The 23,541-nt window shown below is 31.9% G+C and overlaps 2 protein-coding genes and 1 long non-coding RNA gene across 3 annotated transcripts; 2 read left to right on the top strand and 1 right to left on the bottom strand.

The window, feature by feature from the left end:
- The first annotated feature begins 2,180 nt into the window (after positions 1 to 2,180).
- LOC128191491 (uncharacterized) lies at positions 2,181 to 4,314 on the top strand. Its single transcript, XM_052863591.1, has 5 exons — positions 2,181 to 2,360; positions 2,463 to 2,686; positions 3,244 to 3,404; positions 3,692 to 3,876; positions 4,083 to 4,314. Exons 1-5 carry the CDS (start codon positions 2,279 to 2,281, stop codon positions 4,130 to 4,132), a joined length of 702 nt encoding a protein of 233 aa, XP_052719551.1. The 5' UTR covers positions 2,181 to 2,278; the 3' UTR covers positions 4,133 to 4,314.
- Positions 4,315 to 6,331: 2,017 nt separating this feature from the next.
- On the bottom strand, positions 6,332 to 12,439 carry LOC128156992 (uncharacterized). Its single transcript, XR_008239779.1, has 3 exons — positions 12,168 to 12,439; positions 11,521 to 11,646; positions 6,332 to 6,488 (listed from the first exon to the last, which is right to left on the bottom strand). It is a non-coding gene; the product is annotated as an uncharacterized LOC128156992 (long non-coding RNA).
- A 4,906-nt stretch (positions 12,440 to 17,345) lies between these two features.
- Positions 17,346 to 19,381, top strand: LOC128156805 (uncharacterized). Its single transcript, XM_052819104.1, has 5 exons — positions 17,346 to 17,505; positions 17,651 to 17,874; positions 18,446 to 18,606; positions 18,909 to 19,093; positions 19,293 to 19,381. The coding sequence occupies exons 1-5, from the start codon at positions 17,424 to 17,426 to the stop codon at positions 19,340 to 19,342; spliced, it is 702 nt and encodes a 233-aa protein (XP_052675064.1). The 5' UTR covers positions 17,346 to 17,423; the 3' UTR covers positions 19,343 to 19,381.
- Positions 19,382 to 23,541: the final 4,160 nt, after the last annotated feature.

Here is a 23,541-nt window from a genome sequence, read left to right as displayed (position 1 = left end):
GGCGAGGGTAAGAAAACATTTTGGACGCAAAGATTTTGGATGGTTAGCTGTAAAGGATTCTGTTTATTTCACTGTGAAGGATTCTATTAATTTCACTAGGGCCTGTGATTGGAATAAATATAGCACTTATCCTTCATTTTTGTACAGTAGAAATGGGAAAGCCATCAAGTGGAAAGATATGGGTTTGATGTCTTTGTCTGAAAATCCTTTTTAACATTTGTACTTTTATCTTGATAATAGTATCGAAGTTTTTTCAAAAGTATTTTTTACAAATATAATTTATATTTTTTAAATTCAAAAACCTAAGTTTGTTGAAAGGACTGTATATGATATGGGCCTACATCGGCCCCCTAAAATTAACATATTAATGAACTGTAATTATTTGTTTCTATTGTACAGATAAACATGTTAAATGTTTTCATAATTTTGATTTTGATCCAAATGCCCACAATTTTGAAATTTGACATCAAAAAGTTAACTTTTCTTTCCATTTTTTTTGTATATACATGTAACAGCTTGCTTTCAAGCGATTGCTTCAACAAACAAGATATCTTCATCAAAGATGTATCTGCCAAAGACTTATAAGTGACAAAAAGTATGTTCTTGTTCAAAGCGTCGTTCCTTATTTCCAACTAAAAATGATAATAAAAATGCCAATTTTTGACTGATTTGGATTGAATTACAAATATAGCGTCCCTTTTGACGTATTTACATAACCCAATATATTTATTTTATAACATCAGTAACACATTCTAATACTTACTGTTACTATTTTCATCTAGTTGATCTTTATCTTATAAATGGCCACTTCTAACCAGGTTATCAAAAATTAAAATGAATAATTTTTTTTTCAATGTCGTGAAAATCCTGATAAAAACTATAGGACTTAGATATTGTAAAGCGTTGAAAAAACATTAAATGATAACCCCTGACTATCTTAACAAAGTGTCATATCATGTTCAATACTTTTTAAAAAGAATTTTTTGCTATTGTAATTTTCAAAACTTTAATTTTGTCAAAACACATTTTTTCTGCATTCCCAGTATTAATAACCGTTAACACAAATGTTGTTCATCAATATTTATTTCTACATTTGAATGATGTACTATGTTGATTTAATCGTGACCAAAACTTCACAGCTGTTTGATTTCCCCTGGATAAATGAAGCATTTACATTAATCTTTTTACAAACAGAGAGCAAATTAAGTTAATCAATGTTTATTTCTACATTTGAATGATGTACAATGTTGTTTTAATCGTGACCAAAACTTCACAGCCGTTTGATTTCCCCTGGATAAAGGATTAACACATGAAGCATTTACATTAATCTTTTTACAAGCAGAGATCGACTGTGTATTAATAAAATTTTTGAAAAACTATGGAAGCGTATTGATGGCACATTTTTAAATTTTTTTTAATTCTTTAATGTTTAGTTTTTACACTTTAATCTGTAATCCGACATAATTACACTTTAATATGTAACATTTAGACACCAAATTGTAAATTTAACTTATAAATCTGTAAATTTTTTCCCTAAATGTGTAAAATTTACAATTTAAATGTAATGTGTGGAATTTGAACTTTAATCTGTGAATTTCGCACTTTAATGTGTATACTGATAGAGTAACCTGTATAATCCACACTTTAATGTGTAAAATTTACATTTTCATGTGTAATAGCATGAGATTGTCCATGAAGGTACACTGTACGTAGATATCCGCATTATGAGAGTATAATGTATGTACCTAATAATTCCTGTACTCGTAGTAGACATGAATTGAGCAAAAAGCAAAATACCGCTATTTGACTATATTTGGTTATATATCTTAATTTTTAGATATCATAGTCAAAATTGACATTTTAGAGTACCAAGTTGTTTTAATCCTGTATATAAAGTAAATGCATAGTTATTCATTGTTGCTTTATGTAGTTGAAGCAAAATGTAAAATGCAAAAAGAACCATAAAAAGGGTTCCTATCCCCTTCCATACCGCCAATTCTCGATTTTCAGTGCATAAAAAGATGGTTTAAAACTAATGTGTCAGATTGATCTTGTATAAAATAACCGTAAGCAATTGTAACGATAAATCATGATTATTAACGCATGACAGAACTAAATTATACGATGGTATAAAACACCAATTCCAACTCTGCTGCGGTAAACACAAATAGCTCCTCTTGTAAGTCGATTGCATCCTGTTCTTTCTTGTTAAAAGTTGTTCTAAAGAATTTTTTTTAATTTTTTATTACAGGTATTTTCAGAGAACATCAGTGATAAAATGTCTTATGTTTTTTGTGTGGTCGTCAGTTTGATAGGGATGCTCGATTTTGCATTATCTGTTGAATGCAATTCCTGCAAAGGTAGTTCTCTTGTCAAGATAAAATACATGATTATGCTATTAATTTTTGTGATATTGCTGAAGTAATTTGTTGCAAAAATACTTTGGGAAAACTTCTTTTTAGAAAACTGGGTGCTGATTTTTCATGCAACAAGCGGAAATGGAGAGAGTGTTCTAAACGCATGGAAAGCAAGGCACAACAAATGTGACATTGTGTCTGGAATCTGTCCATGTTCGATTAGCAACGGCTGTCTGCCGCCTAAAGCCAAACTTGAAACATTCAAACCAACCACAAAAACTTTAAGAAGTCCCTTTATAGATTACTGGGATTGCCTGAATATCAATAAGGTACCACATTAACTTAAGATAAATGTCTCAGTTGAATGAATAACTATAAGATAAACGCCTCAAATGGTTTAATATAAATATGGATAATGCATCACTTGATAAAATATTGATATCATGGTAAATGCTTCATGCCTCCAATATAGATGTTTATCTGTACAGATAGAGTTGATATAATATATTCATATAAGATCAACATCATCTTTGATCGGCATAATGAAAACATTAGAAAAGTAATATATATTCACAAAGTCTTAGGCCAACCTTATGTTTAGAATGACATTATTATTCAAGAAGTTGGACCTTATACTTCAACTAATAAAGTTTAACGTCTAAAGCAAAGTATACTTTAATGTGTGAAACATTTTAAATACTAGTAGAGAATTACAATTACGAAAAAGGCATGAACAATTTAGCAAAAAAGCCTATCATAACCCCCCCCCTCCCAATTAAAAAAAAAAAGTCAAAGTTCCGTAAATTTTGTATGCATGTTATTAAAATTCTTTCTGTTTAAATTTTTTAGAGTAGTTAATACAGTTTTTCTTTCTTTTGTATTGCAGGTTAAATTTGAGTTGAATGTTCAAGGGGACACAGTAGCTTTTATTGAATTTGATGGAAGAAATTCGAACTTTCTAAACTGGTTTCACAACAGCAGGATTTTGAATTCTAGTTGGACCGATGTGTATAAAAGTCAAACTTACAATTTTTTTTCAATTGACAAGTAAGAATGTTAGAATAAGCCATTTGTAGAACACGTAAATAAATGTACATGTATTATTCCATCATGTTTTATGATATGTGCTTGTGATGAACATTATAATTATCGCTAATGAATGTCAGCAAAAAAAAAATACAAAATGTCTTCCAAAATATTGATTCCATTTAAAAAATAAAGACAATCAAAATTAAAAGTACATTAAAAGGTTTTAAATCAATCGTCTTATTATGAAAAACTCGGAAAAATATGACTTATTATAATGTGTATATGTATGAATTTACTCCATTTAGAGAAACAAAGTTTTACAGACACTTTTTCATCAATAAAAGTTACGGAGGATGCCCTCAGGATTTTGGATGGTTAGCTGTAAAAGATTCTGATAATTTCTCTATTGCCTGTGATTGGGATAAACATAGCACTTTTCCTCAATTTTTGTACAGTCGAAATGGAAAAATCACAAGATGGAACAATATGGGTATGATATTTTTTATGAAAATGCTTTATAACATTTGTACATATATGTTGATAAAAACATCGTAGTATTGTCATAAAAGTATTACATACGAATATACATGTAATCCATATTCGTTGAAATGCAAACACTTTATTTTTTTTAAGAACTTGATTCAAGTTATGAAATTTTTTTGAAATTGAAATTGACCTTTATGCATTTCTTTTTAGAATTTGGGAAAGCGGAAGTTCTCAACATCTACGTCCAAATGGGATATTAGTCTTGTCTGAGTTCAATAAATGTATTGTCATTCATGATGGGAGGTGTTGGTATCTAAGGTATAGGTACATGTGCAAAGGCTTAACAGTCAATAGAACAGTATTTTGCAAATATGTTTCCCATATGAACCTATAGAATAGCGAAAACAACCCATTCTGTGTGAACTTTTCCTGACATCACAATGATTATAGCGCGCGCTGTGGCAACGCATTTTGAAAAATTACGCACTTTGAATTTTTTTTTAGAAACGCTGTTCTAAAAAGAATTAAAAAATAAATCAGGTTAGCTGAAATTTTCAGGTCAATTCAAATTTTCACTTTTTTCATATTTTTTCGTAAATAATTAATATTGATCCATGTCATTTCATGATATTTTCAACCACATTGAAATATAATAAATACACAAACAAAGTCATTTTATTTGACGCAGCACATAGGAATTAAAAATATCTTTTATTTAAAAATTTCAGGTCTTTAGTACATGTTTTTCTTTAGTATGTCCCGTATACCGATCCCGATACAATGAAAAACTCCGAAATTTATAGTCTCGGTAAAAATGCACCTAACAAGACAGCCTATGACACATTTTACATTTACGAGAAAAACAAAACAAAAAATGTGTATTTTTTAAAAATTAAATCATAAAGCATTTTTACATGCAAATTCACTTTAAAGTCATTAACATAAGCATAAAATTAATTCTATAAAAAATAACTTCCCCGCAGAAACGCAGTTACAATATTTAAATATAATTTATATCAATTAACGGAGCGTCTTCTGGCCTCCAGTAAGAATAGATCACTGCTGCCAATTTGGCACAAATTTGTGAAAATAAAAGTAGGTAAAACTAATATGTTTCTTTGCCATACAGTACCCGCAACGTTATTTTTTACAAGATAAACGATAAGATAGGATTCACGCACGATAGGTTGGCATTAACGCACGATAGAACAGTATACACGCACGAAAGGATAGGATTAACGCACGATAGAACAGTATACACGCACGATATGATAGGATTGATACACGATAGGAAAGGATAAACGATGCTCATGATAAACGTATGATCGATTTAAACGATATTTACGAACAAACTGATAATGGCAGAATTTGAGAGAGAACACGTACAAATAAAGATTTACGTAGAATTTCTTTTCAGTAACAATTGCCGAGTTGTTAATCATCGCTGCATCATTTATAGAATGTATAAAAAGACAAGTTTATTTTTTTTTCAATTAAAATTTTGAGCTTTAATGATCAATAAATTTTCTGTATTGTTTTCATTACCGAACATCCTAGCCGATCGCCGCGAATATTTCAGCCCGAGATTAAATCACTCGGAAAATAGCGGGTTTAATTATATAAATCCAACTCTTGTATAAAGTAAATATAAAATCTATCATACAGTAAGTACATTTCTTTCTGTATAAGAAAGTGATGCATTAAAAACGAATTATTACAGGCAATTTAAATAAATATTTACGCAGATACACATTCCGCGTACGATTTGTTAACATTGTTTTCATTACCACACACCCTAGCTGATTGCCGAGAAAATTTCAGCCTGAAATCAAATATCACACGGTAAATAACGGGTTTAAAATAAAACTCGGGTTTTAATTAAATATAAATTATATCATAAATAGTTTTGTTTCTGTAAAATATGAAAATATAAAAATTATATTGCATAAAAGTTAATGTTTACGCAGGTATACACTCTGCGTACGATTTAATATATACGATATACAGGTAAATATGTTACCTTGTTCCTAAGAACTTCCTTTTTCATTTTCAATGTTAACAGATATGATTTACATATAATATTGGTTAATTTTGATCTAAAAAATTTAAAAATTAGTATCCTGACGGAATGTTGGATAGGATTTTACAATTCTTGTTCGATAAATAGTCGTATACGGCGCACCGAACGAGTTGCGACTTTGTAATAAATGTACTTGCTTATAAAAAGGCACTAAACGATTAACACGATAGGATAAACGGAAGAATTGTTGAAATTTAACGATAAACCTAATAGGATTCACGCACGATAGGATAGCATTAACGCACGATAGAACAGTATACACGCACGAAAGGATAGGATTAACGCACGATAGAACAGTATACACGCACGATACGATAGGATTGATACACGATACGATAGGATAGGATTGTAAAAAATAACGTTGCGGGTACTGTACAATGTCGTGAGGAATTCGAACAATGACAAAGTTTTGGGTGTCCATAAATCAAAATCACAGGCATGTTAATTGGTTACAAAAAGCCGTCCCTGCTCTTGATCATGGTAAGAGTGGTTTTTCTTCAGCTTGTAAGTTCTCTCCCAACAAATTTTTGGAATCTCTTTAAAAAAAAATAAAACATTAAACAGCGATATAATAAAACAAAACTTTTCAATAAAAACATAAATTGTTTACAGATTAATAATAAATAAAATTAGAACTCTGTAATTTTAATACTAATCAGATTAAATTCAATTAAACTTTAAAAAATAGTTTTTAATTAAAAAAAAAAATCATTTTGAAAAGGTGCAATATCAACATTTAGCTACAGGTTATTAATAGACACTAGTAGGCTAATTGTTCGAGAACAATTAGAGGTCTTTCCACCTAATATTTTAATGAATTGCTAGATTGCTCTATAAGATATACAAAACATTACTATACCTATGATATATGTTGTACTATAAAATGGGAAAACCACAAGGCCATTAATTGATAAATGGTTTTAAAAGAGATTTTTTATTTTTATTATTATCAAGCCATTTCTTTAAAAATTCCATGTTGTATATATCGGTAAAGATTTATCTAATTACTTTTCTGAATTTTTTTCCACTTACTATGAACAAAACTGAGCCAATTGAATATTCTTTACACAATAGTATAAACAGTAAAGCCAACAATAGAAGAGAGTGTTCTACAGGCTAGCTGTCTTTGTACAAAATGAATAACAAGTTCCACTTGAGTAACCACAGGACTTGATGTGATACCTGGCTGACCCAATTGAATACCTTATTGCGCAATCCAGCAAGCTATTGAAACCCTTACTATAATTCTGTATTTCAAATGATATGAAAATTCATTAATTAAAAGACTTCTAAATGACGTTGACCTTTGACCTTTATGTCATTTTGTTTGTCCAAGGTAGACGCTTCTATTCCAAGTGGTCCGAAGTCTGTACGACAAATAATAAAAAAGTTGGAAATGATTTTATAGAAAATTAAAAACTTTCAGGGGGAATAACTACTAGAAGAGGGCCTCAGATCCTTTGGGTATGAATAGATTGAAGAACCCTCCAAGTGTACTGAATACATTGGTAAAAGTTCCAAGTCTTTATCTCTTATGGTTTCAGAGGAGTAGCGATAACAAGCATTTCGTACAATAGGGGCTATAACTCTGTAATTTTTCAAAGGTATGAGCCAAGGGGCTATATTTTAAAATGTCTTAAGATGTCCTACTACATCCATAAAAATGTTTTTCTCTACCACCCTAAACAAAAGTGATATAAAAACTCGTTAATTAACAGCTTCTCAAATGACCTTGACCTTTGACCTTTATGTCATTTTGTTCGACCAAGGTAGACGCTTCCATCCCAAGTGGTCCGAAGTCTCTATGATAAATAATAAAAAAGTTGGAAGTGATTTTATGGAAATTTAAATACTTTCAGGGGCAATAACTACTACAAGGGGGCCTTAAATCCTTTTGGTATGAATAGATTGAAGAGCCCTCTAAGTGTAATGAAGACATTGGTAAAAGTTCCAAATCTCTATCTCTTATGGTTTCAGAGGAGTGGCGATAACAAGCATTTCCTTCTCAAAGGGCAATAACTCTGTAAGTCCTGGGAGTTCTTTTACACAGGGTCAATTGATACCATAACTTTTAATGAGCAATTACCTAAAGTTTAAATTATTTGGATAACTCTAATAATAAAAAAGTCACCCCGAGCTAAATAGAAAAAAAGAAGAAGAATAAAAAACATAAAGAAAACTAGTAGACTAATTGTTCTCGAACAATTAGAGGTCTTTCCACCTCTTTGTTTTCTATGTTTGAAATAAGATTGCTTCAATAGAATGAATTATTTTTTCTGCGTTACTTCATAAAAAAAAGTGTCAAACGATTAAGTTTGCAATTTTTTAATGCTTGACCTTCACCTTTGACCTTCATGTCATTTTCATCTGACAAGGTAGACGCTTCAAAACCAAATGGTCCGATGTATCTATGATTATTGATTCAAAAGTTATTTGTGTTTCTTTATTGAATGTTCGAAACCTTCAGGGGCAATAACTGCTAGAAAGGGACTTTGGACCCTGTCGGTATGAATAGATTGGAGAAGCGTCTAAGTATACTGAATACATTAGGAAAAGTTTCAAGTCTCTATCTCTAATGGTTAATGAGGAGTTGCGATAACAAGCATTTTGTACAATAGGGGCAATAACTTTATAATTATTACATGGTAAGGGTCAAAGGGTTATATTTTGAAATGTCTTAAGATGTCTTTCTACATCCATGAAAAAGTTTTTCTCTACCATCCTAAAAAAAAGAGATACAAAAACTCATTAATTAAGAGATTTTCAAATGACCTTGACCTTTGACCTTTATGTTATTTTGTTTGGCCAAGGTAATGCTTCCATCCCAAGTGGTCCGAAGTCTCTATGATAAGTAATAAAAAAATTTTGAAGTGATTTTACGGAAATGTAAATACTTTCAGGGGCAATAACTTCTAGATGTGGACCTCAGATCCTTTCGGTATGAATAGATTGAAGAACCGTCTATGTGTACTGAAGACATCAGTAAAAGTTTCAAGTCTCTATCTCTTATGGTTTCAGATGAGTAGTGATAACAAACATTTCGTACAATAGGGGCAATAACTTTGTGTTTATTCAAAGGTATGAGCCGAGGGGCTATATTTTAAAATGTCTTAAGATGTCTTAATACATCCATGAAAAAGTTTTTCTCTACCACCCTTAACAAAAGAGAGCTAAAAACTCATTAATAAACAGATTTCTAAATGACCTTGACCTTTGACTTTTATGTTATTTTGTTCGGCCAAGGTAGACGCTTCCATCCCAAGTGGTCTTAAGTCTCTATGATAAGTAATAAAAAAGTTGGAAGTGGTTTTATGGAAATTCAAATACTTTCAGGGGCAATAACTGATAGAAGGGGGTCTCAGATCCATTCGGTATTAGTAGATTGAAGAACCCTCTAAGTGTACTGAAGACATTAGTAAAAGTTTTAAGTATCTATCTCTTATGGTGTCAGAGGAGTAGCGATAACAAGCATTTCGTAAACAAGGGCTATAACTTTGTAAGTTCTGGGGGTTATCAGGATCAGGGTCATTTGGTATTATAGCTTTAAATGGTCAATTACATGAAGAAAAAATTGTTTCAATATGTCTTATAATAAAAAAGGTGTCCCTTGGAAAATAGAAAAGAAAAATAATAAGAACTAGTAGACTAATTGTTCTCGAACAATTAGAGGTCTTTCCACCTCATTGTTTTTTTATGTTTGAAATAAGATTGCTTCAATACAATAAAATATTTCTTTTGCGTTACTTCATTTAAAAAAGTGTCAAACGATTAAGTTTGCAATTTTTTATTGCTTGACGACCTTGACCTTTGACCTTTATGTCATTCTCATCTGACAAGGTAGACGCTTCAATACCAAGTGGTCCGATGTATCTATGATTATTGATTCAAAAGTTATTTGTGTTTTTATTGAATGTTCGAAACTTTCAGGGGCAATAACTGCTAGAAAGGGACTTTGGACCCTGTAGGTATGAATAGATTGAAGAAGCGCCTAAGTATACTGAATACATTATTAAAAGTTTCAAGTCTCTATCTCTAACGGTTAATGAGGAGTAGCGATAACAAGCATTTTGTACAATAGGGGCAATAACTCTATAATTGTTACATGGAAAGGGTTAAAGTTTTATATTTTGAAATGTCTTAAGATGTTCTACTACATCCATGAAAAACTTTTTCTCTACCATCCTAAACAAAAGAGATACAAAAACTCATTAATTAAGAGATTTCCAAATGACCTTGACCTTTGACCTTTATGTCATTTTGTTTGGCCAAGGTAGACGTTTCCATCCCAAGTGGTCCGAAGTCCCTATGATAAGTAATAAAAAAGTTGGAAGTGATTTTATAAAAATGTAAATACTTTCAGGGGCAATAACTACTAGAAGGGGGTCTCGTATCCTTTCGGTGTTAGTAGATTGAAGAACCCTCTAAGTGTACTGAAGACATTGGTAAAAGTTCCAAATCTCTATCTCTAATGGTTTCAGAGGAGTAGCGATAACAAGCTTTTCGTACACAAGGGCAATAACTTGGTAAGTTCTGGGAGTTATCAAGCAAAGGGTCATATGGTACCATAACTTTTAATGGCCAATAACATAAAGAAAAAATTGTTTCAATATCTCTTGAAATAAAAAAGCTGTCCCTGGAAAAAAAGAGAAGAAAAAAAATAAAAAACATAAGGAATACAAAAGGTCTTTCACCTGAAAGGTGGAAAGACCTAATAAAAAACATAAAGAAAACAAAAGGTCTTTCACCTGAAAGGTGGAAAGACCTAACAAGAGGTCTTTCACCTGAAAGGTGGAAAGACCTAATACAAGGAAACATTATATTAAAACAATCTACAGTAATAAACAGAACCAAAACAGTAAAAGCAATATGAGCTGTATTTTTAGAATTTTTTTGCTGTAAGTATGATAAGTCTTCATGTAACTTAAACTTTTATGATAAATAAGATTTTAAAAAAGTCATAACTGTTGTCAGAAGAAAGATTTCTCTTTTAAGGAATATTTAACAGATCACTTTTTGTACAGGATGACAAAATTTCAATTTTGCTTCATTTAAGACTTCTGTACGGCTTTTCCCACAAAAATATGGCTCACAAAAATTTTAAAACCATAATTATTTTTCTCAATTTAGTAGAAAAAAAAACATTTTCGTTTTTCTTAGCATTAATTGTGCAGCTTATATTGCTTTAAATATAATATAACTAATGTAATACCATAAAAACAACAACAACATTCAGATTAAACTGTCAACATTTAAAGATAATGGTTTCATATTCAACTTGAAAACCTTCCTAATTGTGTTAATGTTTGGTACAGGAAGGCTCGATCAGTGTCATCAACTGGTCTATTTATTACCCTAGTGATGTTTTTAGTCAATGTACAACCAAAAGTTATACAATAACTTACAAGATACATTGACATAATCATATAGGAAACAAACAAAAAAAATAGGTGGACATGGAATTTCTTACATAAAGTTTCAGATACTCCTGTACATATATAATGATGTACAAAATACAAGAGTGCTCAACTTAAAATAGCGTACAAGACCCAGATAATAACAGATAGTTACCTGTAATTTCTAAACCCGTCAGATGCAGGAAAAAAGTCTTCCCTAGTTTGAGTCTGACGAGGTGGTGCACTCACTGGATGTTAAATCCAGCTCTGTCTCACATCTCTTTTGCTTACATTTTTGTATCTGTAGAGGATCAAACTTTTCAGTGAATAAAATGGAGTATATGAATAGTCAATACTATTGTTAATTTGTTAACAGAATAAAGTTCGTAAATTAAGATAAGAAATATCAATATAAAGAAATTACCAATACAACAGAACGCTGGCATTGTGGTGACATTTGTCCAACCCATTAAGCCACTCGCATGTACTATGCTATATTGTATAAAAGTACTTAGAGATATCTAGATGAATAAAATATTAACATGATTATATTTCTTTTCTAAATTTAATATCTAATAAAATGAACTTAATTTTGTCATTAAATTTTACAATATCTATAAACCGGGTATATGACTCTCAACAGGGCAAGTGATTAAGAAATTCGGGTTGCGTTTGGTCAAGAGTAATTGGTATTTATCATGTTTATACTGGGTAAATACGGATAAGTGATACTTATAATACATTTAATTCCATATGTGCTGTTCGTTTATGAATAATGTTAATGGGGAGGAAAAAAAGCATGTTGACATATGATGAACTCACCGTAACCTTGTAGCTCTGATCACGCTTAGAGATTTGTACAATTCCCCATATAAATTTTGCTTCTTTGTCAAAGTTCAAACACAAACTTTAAAATATATTCCGACTGAACAGCAACTTTTGATATTCTCCTTGATTTGGATGTACCAGCTGTGTAATTTGACCAGAACAGAATCGAAAAGGCCATCACTTTGTAGAAGACGACGATGGCATTTAGTCTCACTGCTTTGTTTATTTCCAGATGCGAAATCTCGCGCGAAGCTGTGTAGGCCTATTGCATATTGTTAAGTACATCATTATGAGCATCTTTTCTTCTATCCAACATTACAAAATATTTTTCCTTTCTGCGAAATGGGTAATAAAAAGTTTGGACTTTTGACCCCTAAGAACCCCCTAGTCACGTAACACATGATAAAATCATTACATTGCTTGGATACATAACTGCGAGATAATCATTTTGCTTCTATAGCCTTTCACACAATATCTTTCAGTAAAGGGCTATAAAGATTAAACTTAAGAGCCCTCTGGTCCCCTATTTTGAGGTGCCAACCTCTTTTTCCTGGTATCAAATGAAACGTATTGTAGAGGTCAATGTTGCTCTGCTTTAAATTTGTATTTCGTTTTATGGATTTTTGAGATGGTTGACAGTTTGTTATTGTCATTTTCATGTACTTACTGGCAGTTTATGACGTCAGAAGTGACGCTATTTTTATAATTCAATCAAAATCAATCCAAAATTGACATTTTTCTTATTTTTTTTTCGAATGGGAAATATAGAGCGACTCTTTGAACAAGAACAAACTTTTTGTCACTTATAAGTATTGGAGAGATACATCTTTGGTGAAAATATTTTGTTTGTTCAAGCAGTCGCTCAATGATTCCTTAAAGAAAAACTGCCTCAAAACAAGCCGTTTTAAGCTAAAAATGAGAAAATGGCGGGAAAAGGTAAACTTTATGATGTCATTTTTTAAATTGTGGGCACTAAAATCAAAATGAAAATTATGAAAAAACTTCATATGTATATTTGTACAAATAAAACAAAGAATTACAGTAAAATGACAATGTTCATTTTAGGGGGTCATTTTAGGCTAAAACCATATATAGTCCTTTAAACTTTTTTTGCATTGCATATTTTAACAAGATATTTTCCAGAAAAGTGATAAGCAAAAAAAAATTTTTATTTTTTTTCTAGCCCTATATAGCTACCGAGCGCATTTAGTGCAAGACATATAAAACAACAACCATGCAAAACTTCGATCTTTCCTCTACCAACTGTAGAAATTTGCGCTCAACAACTTTTATAGTTGATAAGAATGTCTGCAGACAAAATACATATACAAACATCTTCCGTTTGAAACGGAATACCTTAATAAAATTGAAAAAGACACTACATGTATAGAACTAGACTTCCGTCCGATTTTAAAAGTTGAAATACATGTAAGATCTTGAATTTGCTATAAACTTGAAGATAGAAGAAAATAGGGTTTTTATTCTAAATAACAGAGAGTATTTTGATTAAGGTGAAATAGCTTTGATTTAAATACTTTAGACCCTCCTTGACCCTCCTTTTAATTGATCAGTCCCCTTTTCTTGATATCAAATGAAAGGTCTTTTGATTTTTAAGACCTTTTGTTCAACAAGTGTTAAGAAATTTGGTACAGGTCTTGAGATATTTGGAAAAGATTGCTTAAGAGGTTGATCCTTTATCTCCTTATCGAGGCCGTTTAACTTAATTTTGAAGGTTGCATATTTGAGAAAACTTCAGACCTCTTTTTGTCCCTAATTTTAGGGGCCAGCCCCTTGTTCTTGGTATTTATCTAAAGGTAACTTAAAACTACACACATTTTGTACAACAAGTGTTTACAAATTGTTATCGTTCTTTAGATATCAGAGAATGAACTTTATAGGGTTTGGTCCCTTATCTTCTTATTGGGGCTGCTGAACAAAATTTTTAAGATTGCATCTTTTCTTCGATTCTGCATTTCAAAAAAGTTTACCTTTTTGACATAAAGGGAATCAAAATCTTAGACTTTTGACATATTTGCTTCTATAATCTATTACAAGATATACCAAAATATTACATAATAAAAAAGGGTTATAGATAAAAGACTTTAGAGCCCTCTTGGTCCCTATTTTGAGGAGATACATGTAGTCCCTTTTTCTTTGTATCAAATAAAAGGTCTTGTATATTTAACCTTTTTTGGCATTTCATGTTTTAACAAAAAATTAACAAAAGTAGAATCCTCTGCTGAAAACGGAAGACCCTATGATAAAAAGAAACCGCAGAAAAACGGAGGGTCTTCCGTTTCGAAGTAATAAAGAAACCGTAAAATAAAAAATGGTCTTCCTTTGGAAAGGACCCTAATTTATTTTTTTTAATTGTGAAATATGAATTCCCATTTTATAAACATATCAAAATGTTTACTGAAATAAAGTATTCTAAAAGTGCTTTCATATTTTGAGCAACATTATACAATAATCGACACCACAATTCAGAAGAACATTATTTTAATTAAAATAGTAATTATGTGGAAGGTGAAGTTAATATTATCTTTATTATTTGCATATTTTTTGTACAAAATATAGCAAACCTTAGTTTTAGGGAGAAAAAACCTTAAAAATTGAAATTTTTGCAGCTTTTAAGCTCAGCAAGTGTAAAAAAAAAAGTATATACGTATAATTAATTAAAATTACGAAATGAATTTTTACCTATACTTGCATTCTCCTGGTCCATTTGCTTATTATTTATTAAAACCTTTATTCTATTTTTGTGAATATTGATGGGATGTAAAGCCTAAAGTGAATAAAGACTTTATAAAATGTATAGAAGTTAGTAGATATGTCAACAACTAAACTTTATGATAACAGAAGTTTTGGTATCATCTCGAGGGAAAAGGACATTTTTATTGAACAATATGCAAATTTATGCATAGGTAACAAGTGCTGTTTTGTCATTTCTTGAATATAAGATAAACTATTCTTACATGTAAATTACTGTAATTTAATAATTCAAATAGAACTTGGACGTAGGCGTCCTTCATAAATGAAAAGATAACTGATAATTGTCAATATTTACTTCATTATATTATGGTGTGTACGTGCCATAATTCAGCAAATGCTACATGTTACACAATTCTACAAAATAACTTTACAAAGGATAATGGATACATTTATCTAACATCAGCGATACGTACAATTAACTATTACACTACCCATACTACTACACCTGTGACAGAAACGGGATATCATATACCCAGCAAGTCATAAATTAAAGAAATGTTAAAACAACCACATCGATTGTGTTAAGACTCATTGTTGATAGTTTTCATGCTAACCACATTGCAACGAATTGGTCTTCCGTTAATGTCAAAGTAAAGTTCTAAATTCCTGTCAGAATCAAAGTTCTTAAACTAATAACAAGAGTAACTAAAACAAACAGATACAAAAAAATTGAATAAAAAAAGAAATCTTTTCTCTTAAGAAATAAACAGCAAATCAACAAGCTCGTCGGAATATGAACTTGGTTGGTCACGTGTTTAAAACCGTCAACTACGACAGATGCCAGAAAAATTTTGATCAGAAAAGCTCACTTGACTCTTCAACTTAATACCAAAGCCTACTGTTTAAAATCACAAGCACTTTTCTCTAACTGTTTTTATGTTAATGTACTTTGTTTTTGTCATATAAAATTCAGCCTCTTGAATATATCTCCCTTTCTGCTCGAAGAGTCAAAATCTCCTCATCTTCTATAGTCTTTCTTCTTTTTACGTCTTCTGACCAGTCGTCACTACTTGGCAGATCAATAAACTGGTTACATTCGTGTCGATTTATTTAAATTATTATCACTGATACACATGTATGCAGAGGTACTACTTTGAAAATTTAATACTATCTATTCTGAGATTCGGTTTATCTTTCAATGTAGCAACAATAAATTCATTATTAGTGTTTATATGATCTACCACGATCCACCACGCTCTGCAAAGATCTACTACGTCTCATTACTTTACAACTCTTTTTACCATACAAATTAACATTACATAAGTCTTAAAAATTGGTCACTGAGTTGTGGCAATAAAGAAAAAAAATAATGTAGGCAGTCCGGTCTCGCAATAATCAGTACTGTAACACCCCCCCCCCCCCCCCAAGAAAAAACAAAACAAAACAAAAACAAAACAAAAATCTAGATGAAAGCTAAAGTTCTCCCCCAGATCAGCAAAATGTTCGTAAATGTCCCTAATGCGTAAAATAACAGCATATGCTGGATTACAAGCCAAGCTAACATGATTTTATTTTGAAAATACAGTAAAACTCGTTTAGTACAAACACGGATATAGGAAATTCTCGGATATTGCGAAAATTTGTTTAGTCCCCAGTGAAATTCTTAACAAATCTTAACAAAATTTTACGGTTAGAACGAATTCGGATATAACTAATTTACCGATATAGCGAACTGATTTTGAGTCCCGTAGAGGTACATAATAACGAAATTTAACACTTTTATAACGAATTTCTTTACAGATTAAAAAAAGTTTGAAATACTATTAAACATAAGAGTTTGAATGAATATATTTTAATATAAAATTTTCGACTCATAATCTAATTGTTAAAAGTTTCAAAGTAATGTATTTTTATTCTAAGCCTCAATTAGCAAAAATTATAGTCTAGTGAAAGAAAACATGTATATTGTGAATTCGCTAAAGTTATTATTACCACTTCGTTATACGGATATAACGAATTACGGATATAACGAAGTAAATCCATTGGTCCCTAGGACTTCGCTATAACCGAGTTTTACTGTATTAAACTTTCAAATATAGTTGAAGACATTGGCAGGAATCTTATTACCATTAATAGATAGTCTAGGGAGAATTAACACGTAATTCGACTCCAATAGCATGCCATGTCCCGATTATTTTTAAATCATAGTTAGATAAATTAAAGTACAATTAATAAGTTTGGATTTGGTACTGTATTACATATCCATGTGTTTATTTCAGCTTCATTCTGTGATCACTTAAGTCATACAACTTATCATACCAAAAGTACGTGGTTATCGTGAGTTTGTTGTCGATATTTGATTGTATATAAAAAGAAATACAATATTCTCTTTTATGCTTCACAGCTGGTTCAAACAATCCATTTAAAAAAAACCGTCCGTTATTTATAAGCTTCGAGCAGGTAGATTGTTACTTTGTTGATAGTTGCTCGTCAGGTTCAAAAAGTATTTTTACAGCAATCTTTAAAGAAGCAGAGAAAATGAATTTTGTTTTTCATGTGACTGTTAGTTTGATAGTGATGTTTGGTATTGGTTTTTCTGCTGGATCCAATTATTGCAAAGGTGGGTCTCATTTACTTTTTGTGATTTAAGAGATAATAATGTAAATTTATTAGTTAAAGTTATTAGTTATTAGTTAAGTTTTTGTAGTAGTAGATAAAATATTTGTTGTTTTGAAATGAACTAGTACTTGAAAAAATCGTTTTAGATAACTGGGTGTTGATTTTCCATGCACGAAGCGGAAATGGCAAAGATGTCTTACAAGCATGGAAAACCAGACACAACAACTGTGATATCGTATCCGGAATCTGTCCCTGTTCGATCACTGATGGCTGTCTGCCGCCTAATGCCAGAATTGAATGCCTCCAATCAGCTACAGAAACTTTAAGAAGTCCCTTTATAGATTACTGGGATTGCCTAAAAATCAAGAAGGTACCATCAATTATTTGAATAACAATAACTAATTAAAGATAAATTCCTCAGTTTATTAAATAACAATAAAATAAATGCCTCAAATTATTTCATATAAATAGATAAATACACCAATTGATAAAAAGTGATACGGTAAAAGCTTTATGGCTTCAATACAGATGGTTAAATGCACAGATAGAGTTGATACGACATATTCATATAAGATTAACATTATCTTCAATCGGCAAATTGAAAAAATAAAAAAAAATGAAAAAATAATATTTATTCACAAAGCCTTATCTCATTATTATGTATAGAATGACTTTAGTATACAAGAAGTTTGACCATATACTTCAACTAAAAAAAGTTTAATGACAAAAGCAAAATATACGTAATGTTTAAATCATTCTGAATACTAGTAGAATATTTAAACTACGAAATAGTGATGAAAAGTTTAATGATGAATGCCTATCATCGATATATAAAATAAAAAAAAATCACATTAAATTTCAAATGCATGCTGAAATAATTCATTACTATTTAAAATTACTAAGAATAATTAATATGGTTTGTCTTTCTTTCTGTAATGTAGGTCAAATTTGAGTTGAAAGTTCGGGGGAAAACAGTGGCTTTTATTGAATTTGATGGAAGAAATTCGAACTATCTAAACTGGTTTCACAACAGCAGGATTTTGAAGTCAAGTTGGACTGATATGCATAAAAGTCAAACTTACAATTTTTTCTCAATCGACAAGTAAGTATCTTAGAATAAGCGATTTGCGGAACATCTAAATGCAATACTGTGCATGTATTGTTCAATCATGTTTTATGATACGCGATGATGCTTGCGATGAAAAATATTGATAATGAATGTCAGCAAAAATAAAGTACATTTATTAAATGTCTTTCGAAATATTGCTTCCATTTTTTAAATAACAAAACATCAAATATGATAGTACAATAAAAGGTTTCAAACGTCTTAATTTGAAAAACAATATTGGTATGATATGACTTATCATATTATGCATTCTCATTCAAAATATTTACTCATTTTAGAGAATCAAGGTATTACAGACACTTTTTCATCAACAAAAACTACGGAGGATGCCCGAGGGATCTTGGATGGTTAGCTGTAAAGGATTCTGCTAATTTCAGGGGGGCGTGTGGCTGGGATAAACATAACTCTTATCCTCAATTTTTGTACAGTCGAAATGGAAAAGTCACCAGATGGAACGATATGAGTATGATATTTTTTGTATGAAAATGCCTTATAACATTTGTACATATATGTTGATAATAACATATTAGTATTATCATAATAGGAATATTACAATTAGAATCCATATTCGTCCAAATGCATAAACTTAACTTCTTTGAAATTTCATTAAAGTTACAAAACATTGTAAAATTTAAATTGACCATTATGCATTTCTTTTTCAGGATTTGGGAAAGCGGAGGATCTCAACATCTACGTCCAAATGGGATATTAGTCTTGTCTAAATTCAATAAATATATTGTTATTCATGATGTCATGTGTCAATATTTAAGGTATACATACATTTACATGTGCTAAGGCTTAACAGTCAGGGGAACAGTATTAAACGTGTATGACCATTGATCATAACACAGATGACTGCTAGACAAAATTGTTTGTTATTCTATGTTTTGCGCTGTCTTTCATATCAGACAATTATAGAAAAATATTTTTTCAGGATATTGACTTCATATTAGTTGCTGATAAAAAGACCCATGATATTTTGTTATTTACTAATTGTAGGTGCTAATGTTCTTTGTTATATTCAAAGGCTGGTATGTAGGTTTAGAAGACTTAAAATGTTCAAAATATGATATGATAAAAACCTAAGAATTTAATAGGTAATTTAAAGCAAACAAAAGCGAACAGTAATTTCTTATATAAATCAAAGTACTGAAGTACTGAAAGCCGGGCTCTTTTGGTGTGTCTTTATGCATATTGTGTAGTAAAGACTGAAAATCTCTCTCTCTCTCTCTCTCTCTCTCTCTCTCTCTCTCTCTCTCTCTCTCATGCTTTTAATGTCGGCAAAACGTCAGAGAGCGACCAAATTTTGTAAGCGGCTATAAACAAAATTATGTCTGTCTAGCAGAAAAAAGTTCAACTGTTGTGCTTTGAAGTTTGCAACAAGCGTTATATATTCAATTCCCATTTCTTCAACGCGCAGCAAAGTAGTTAATGTAAATTCATGCGCATTGTATGTGTCCAAAATGCATTCTTGTGTTTTTAAAACACGTTATTTATAAGAAAACTTAAAAAGATTGACAAATCTCTCGAAATTAAAATAAATGAAACAAAATGCCAACACTTTTGACAAAACGTGGCTCTTTGTGTAACTATTTAGTATAGCGGAAACTTTTACTTTGACGCTGTTTGGTTTTTAGCTCACCTGAGCTGAAAGCTCAAGTGAGCTATTCTGATCACATTTTGTCTGTCGTCCGTCTGTCTGTCTGTCCGTCCGTCTGTCTGTCTGTCCGTCTGATGTAAACTTTTCACATTTTCAACATCTTCTCAAGAACTACTGGGCCAATTTCAACCAAACTTGGCACAAATCATCCTTAGGCAAAGGGGATTCAAAGTTGTGAAAATTAAGGGCCACACTTGTTTTCAAGGGGAGATAATTAGAAATTAATGAAAAATTTCGAGAAATTTTCAAAAATCTTCTTCTCAAGAACCAGAAAGCCAGTAAAGCTGAAACTTGTGTGGAAGCATCCTCAGGTAGTGTAGATTCAAAGTTGTGAAATTCATGATCCCTGGGGGTAGGGTGGGGCCACAATGGGGGGTCGAAGTTTTACATAGGAATATATAGAGTAAATCTTTGAAAATCTTCTTCTCAGAAACTAAACAGCCAGGAAAGCTGAAACTTGTGTGGAAACATCCTGAGGTAGTGTAGATTCAAAGTTGTGAAAATCATGACCCCCAGGGGTAGGGTGGGGCCACAATGGGGGGTCGAAGTTTTACATAGGAATATATAGAGTAAATCTTTGAAAATCTTCTTCTCAGAAACTAATCAGCCAGGAAAGCTGAAACTTATGTGGAAGCAACCTCAGGTAGTGCAGATTCAAAGTTGTGAAAATCATGATCCCTGGGGGTAGGGTGGGGCACAATGGAGGGTCGAAGTTTTACATAGGAATATATAGAGTAAATCTTTGAAAATCTTCTTCTCAGAAACTAATCAGCCAGGAAAGCTGAAACTCGTGTGGAAGCATCCTCAGGCAGTGTAGATTCAAAGTTGTGAAATTCATGATCCCTGGGGGTAGGGTGAGGCACAATGGGGGGTCGAAGTTGTACATAGGAATATATAGAGTAAATCTTTAAAAATCTTCTTCTCAGAAACTAAACAGCCAGGAAAGCTGAAACTTGTGTTGAAGTATCCTCAGGTATTGTAGATTCAAAGTTGTGAAAACATGATCCCTTGGGGTAGGGTGAGGCCACATTGGGGGGGGGGGTGTTAAAGTTTTACAAAGGAATATATAGAGTAAATCTTTTAAAATCTTTCTCTCAGAAACTAATCAGCCAGATGATTCTTTAAAACTGTTAAGACTTTGGCTCCAGGACAATTCTTCGGCCTCACAAGAAGGTTCAGAGTTTGATGTAGCTTAATATCCCATATATAAACAATTGTAAAAGATCTTTTTGAGGACTTCAATACTCAACATGTGATATGACCCTTAAAATCATCCTGTTAGAAAAGGGACTAATGATTATAAACATAAGAATATCCAGGGGGGAAAATGGTTTTTATTTTTACAGGATCTACATGTATTATTGTACATTGTCCAGATTGTTTGTATTATGACTTCATTAAGCTGATTTTATCATACCCATTGTTCCTCAGGTGAGCGATGTGGCCCATGGGCCTCTTGTTTGTTTACTTTTTAAGTTGTGCTATTTATATTAACATTGGCGACAACAAAAATACATTTTGAAAAAGCATAAGAATATATGAGTTAATCGCTAAGCTAACTATAAAAATATCCCCCGAGCACTTTAGGAACGGTAAAAACTATGGAGGGTAATCGTGTTCAAAAATCCAGACATGTAAACTTGTAAATCCGAATATGCAATCGTGTTGATGTGTGAGCCTGAGCATGAATATGTGTAATTCTGATCGTGTAACCTATAAAACTCGGGCATAAACACGTGTAAGATTTGACTCAGTTCCTTCGCATGATGCACATTTTGCAACTTTATTGTTTACATTAGTTAATTAAACCTTCAAATTTGCACACTTTCAATCCGTAGTTTCTGCATTTGTAACTTCAGGCTCGGCAATAGCACATCTGACATGATACAAATTGACAAATGTAAAGTCTACAAGTTTGTCGAATTTTGACATGACCATATATGGAAACAGTGACGTCACCGATAGAAAAAGGATAGCTGCAGGTAAAGGCATGCCGTAATCGCCGGAATAGGGACGGAATAAATAAAAAAAATATTAGGTAGGCCTATAATCATATCTCTGAATAACAACATTTCATAGAGTATTATTTTTCGGAAAATTAAATTTTGAGATTGGTGAATATTTTATCAAGAGAATGTATAAAAGATGCGAGTAAAGAATTCGATCGGCTTCAGATATCCTCTTAGAACTGAAAAAAATTACATTTAATGACTTTGTTTGAATACACGTGTATAAAGATATATACGCATTTGTATTCATAAGCGTCTGAACCGGGATGGGGGGGGGGGGGGGGGGTGGGCTAGGGGGACTTAGCCCCCCCCCCCCCCCCCCACTTTTTTGCCAAGTTAGACCTAACCATTAGGAACATAGCAACAGGGAGGATTCAACCCCCCATCCCCCCCCCCCCACACTTTTTCCTCGCAACAAACAAAATTGTTCCTTAAAAGACCTTAAAGAGAATGAAATATTAATAGTGATATTTAAAATTAGAGTCATAGTAGGTATACTAGCACCCCCCCCCACCACCACCACCACCACGGATGAAGAATTTCATGATTTGGGGGGGAAATTGGGCAGGTAAGATTGGAGTTATTGGTATACCATCCCCCACGGATTAGAATTTTCATGATTATGGGAATTCTTGTCAATATTTTTCATGATTAGTTTAGCCCCCCTTTCAATTTGCTTCCGACGCCACTGTTATTAGAGTACATGCAACAAATTGTTAAAGTATAGGCCTCGGCTGAAATAAGAAAATATCTCCAAATGCATCCTTATCTCTACCACAAAGTTGTGACAAGACCCCCCCCCCCCCCCCCCCCCACGCGAAAAATTACACGGGGTCCGTCAGCTGAGTTGCAAAGTTATCGATAAGAAAAACAAACTATTTAAAGACATTGGTTTTGAGATTGTGATTACCCGGTAATATGAGACATAAGAAGCGGCACCCAAATGAATAAAAATTCCAAAGATAAGGTTAATTGTCGTGAAATTAAAATGTGTATAAATTATTTTAAGAAATGTTTCTTTGCATTGTCGGCAATATATAGGAGAAAAGCCTATCATGCAGGTAAAAATTGACATTTTTTAAAAATTATTTTAAGCAATTATTACGGGATTGAGTATGACGTCCTGAATGTCGGTTCAATACAGACTCACTTTGTGAAGTTGGCTGATAAAAAATTTCTGGAGAGCTAGTATAATACAGCTTTACAGCCACTTGTGAACTAGCTGCAGGTCTGTAGCTCCTT

Source organism: Crassostrea angulata, chromosome 7, assembly GCF_025612915.1.
Source record: "Crassostrea angulata isolate pt1a10 chromosome 7, ASM2561291v2, whole genome shotgun sequence".
Lineage (NCBI taxonomy): Eukaryota > Metazoa > Mollusca > Bivalvia > Ostreida > Ostreidae > Magallana > Magallana angulata.
This window is presented reverse-complemented; position numbering and strand designations above follow the sequence as displayed.

Coding starts and splice junctions, on each gene's coding strand:
- LOC128156805 (XM_052819104.1), top strand. CDS start 17,424: ATGAATTTTGTTTTTCATGTGACTGTTAGTTTGATAGTGATGTTTGGT. Junction 17,875..18,445: donor ATTGCCTAAAAATCAAGAAG/GTACCATCAATT, acceptor TCTGTAATGTAG/GTCAAATTTGAGTTGAAAGT. Junction 18,607..18,908: donor AATTTTTTCTCAATCGACAA/GTAAGTATCTTA, acceptor TACTCATTTTAG/AGAATCAAGGTATTACAGAC.
- LOC128191491 (XM_052863591.1), top strand. CDS start 2,279: ATGTCTTATGTTTTTTGTGTGGTCGTCAGTTTGATAGGGATGCTCGAT. Junction 2,361..2,462: donor TGAATGCAATTCCTGCAAAG/GTAGTTCTCTTG, acceptor ACTTCTTTTTAG/AAAACTGGGTGCTGATTTTT. Junction 2,687..3,243: donor ATTGCCTGAATATCAATAAG/GTACCACATTAA, acceptor TTTGTATTGCAG/GTTAAATTTGAGTTGAATGT.